The sequence below is a fragment of the Arachis hypogaea genome, chromosome 11 (assembly GCF_003086295.3).
Source record: "Arachis hypogaea cultivar Tifrunner chromosome 11, arahy.Tifrunner.gnm2.J5K5, whole genome shotgun sequence".
In the NCBI taxonomy this organism is placed as follows: domain Eukaryota; kingdom Viridiplantae; phylum Streptophyta; class Magnoliopsida; order Fabales; family Fabaceae; genus Arachis; species Arachis hypogaea.
Genome location: NC_092046.1, coordinates 118,449,083 through 118,450,871, shown reverse-complemented (window position 1 = coordinate 118,450,871; position 1,789 = coordinate 118,449,083). Strand labels below are relative to the sequence as shown.

Genomic DNA, 1,789 nt, shown 5'->3' with positions numbered 1-1,789 from the left:
TAACAATTCTTAACTCGCCAATTTCTGCCCACATCACGTACGCGAGAGCCGCATGCGTGGATGATGCTCTCTATTCGAGGGTGATGCGTACACGAACATCAACCACATACGCGTCCTGGGCCAAAAAACGCATGATGCGTACGCATGATAGGGGCTGCATACGCGGGCCAGTCAGGGAACAAAATTTTTGTTTCACCCTCTTAGAGGCTACCTCATACAAGATGCTACCAAATTCTATGTTCTAAAGCCTAAGACAAGTAAAACAAAGTCTTTAAAGCAATTAACCTCATAGACAAAAGGAAACTAAAAAGGATCAAAGATCTAAAACAATCAAATTTCAACAAATTCAAGCAAGTATTCACATGAAAACAAAGAAAAAATGGAAGATCATACCATGGTGGGGTGTTTCCCACCTAGCACTTTTCTTTAACGTCCTTAAGTTGGACGGTCATAATGCTCAATTCTCTTCCTCAGGAGGATCCTTCAAGAGAAACGTCTCCAAATCTTTGTTTTTCTTGACCTTCACACCATGATAAAGTTTCAATCAGTGGCCATTCACCTCGAAGAAGTTAGGGCTTGAGGGATGGCTCAAATGGACAACACCATATGGTTCAACTTTCTCCACCACATAAGGGCCATCCCATCTCAACCTCAATTTACCGGGTATTAACCTTAAACTTGAATTATAGAGGAGCACTTGGTGTCTCCAACTCGAAATTTTCTTCCCTTGATATTCCAATCATGCACCGCCTTCATTCTTTCCTTGTAGAGTCTTGAATTTTCATATGCCTCCAACCGTAGACACTCCAATTCCTCCAATTGCAATTTTCTCTCAATTTTGGCTTTCCCCAACCCCGAATGACACTCTTTTATGGCCCAATAAGCCTTATGCTCAACCTCTACTGGGAGGTGACATGCTTTTCCATAGACTAGCTGGAACGGACTCATGTCTATCGGTGTCTTGTAGGCTGTCCAGTAAGCCCAAAGCGCATCTCCAAACCTAGAGCTCCAATCCCTTCTATGAGGTTTTACACTCTTTTCCAATATGCGCTTAATTTCCTGGTTAGATACTTTGGCTTGGTCATTCTTTTGGGGATGATAAGCCATAGCCACCTTGTGAACAATGCTATATTTCTTCATCAAAGTTGTCATTCTCTTGTTACAAAAATGAGAGCCTTGATCGCTCATGATTACTCGTGGTTATCCAAAGCTACAAAGAAGGTGATTCTGAACAAAAGAAACAACAACGTTAGCATAATCGATACGGGTGGGAATTACTTCCACCCATTTAGAGACATAGTCAACCGCTAACAAAATATACAAGAAACCATGAGAACTTGGGAAAGGACCCATGAAGTCAATGCCCCAAACATCGAAGATCTTGCAAAACAACATAAGTTGTTGGAACATCTCATCCCTCTTGGATATGTTTCCAAATCTTTGGCATTGGTGGCAAGAATTGCAAAAGAGGGTTGCATCCTTGAAGAGTGTGGGCCACCAAAATTCGCAGTTTAAGACTTTTCTTGCAGTTCGTTGAGGAACAAAGTACCCACCACTTTCGGAAGAGTGGCACACCATCAAAATAAACTGAAATTCGGATTGGACAACACATATCCTAATTACTTGATCGGTACCACATCTCCACAAGTATGGGTCATCCCATATGTAATACCTGGACTCGCTTTTCAGCTTGTCCCTTTGAGGCATAGAGAAATGTGGAAGAAAGGTGTGACCAACCAAATAATTGGCAATGGATGCATACCAAGGAGTGACTCTCGAGATTTCTTGC

The 1,789-nt window shown here is 42.0% G+C and overlaps 1 protein-coding gene across 1 annotated transcript; it reads right to left on the bottom strand.

Moving 5' to 3' along the window:
• Positions 1 to 672: 672 nt before the first annotated feature.
• On the bottom strand, positions 673 to 1,152 carry LOC112721681 (uncharacterized). Its single transcript, XM_025772720.1, has one exon. The coding sequence runs from the start codon at positions 1,150 to 1,152 to the stop codon at positions 673 to 675; it is 480 nt and encodes a 159-aa protein (XP_025628505.1).
• Positions 1,153 to 1,789: the final 637 nt, after the last annotated feature.

Bases quoted from the DNA above. Each gene is read 5' to 3' on its own strand.
- LOC112721681 (XM_025772720.1), bottom strand. From the start codon at position 1,152: ATGACAACTTTGATGAAGAAATATAGCATTGTTCACAAGGTGGCTATG.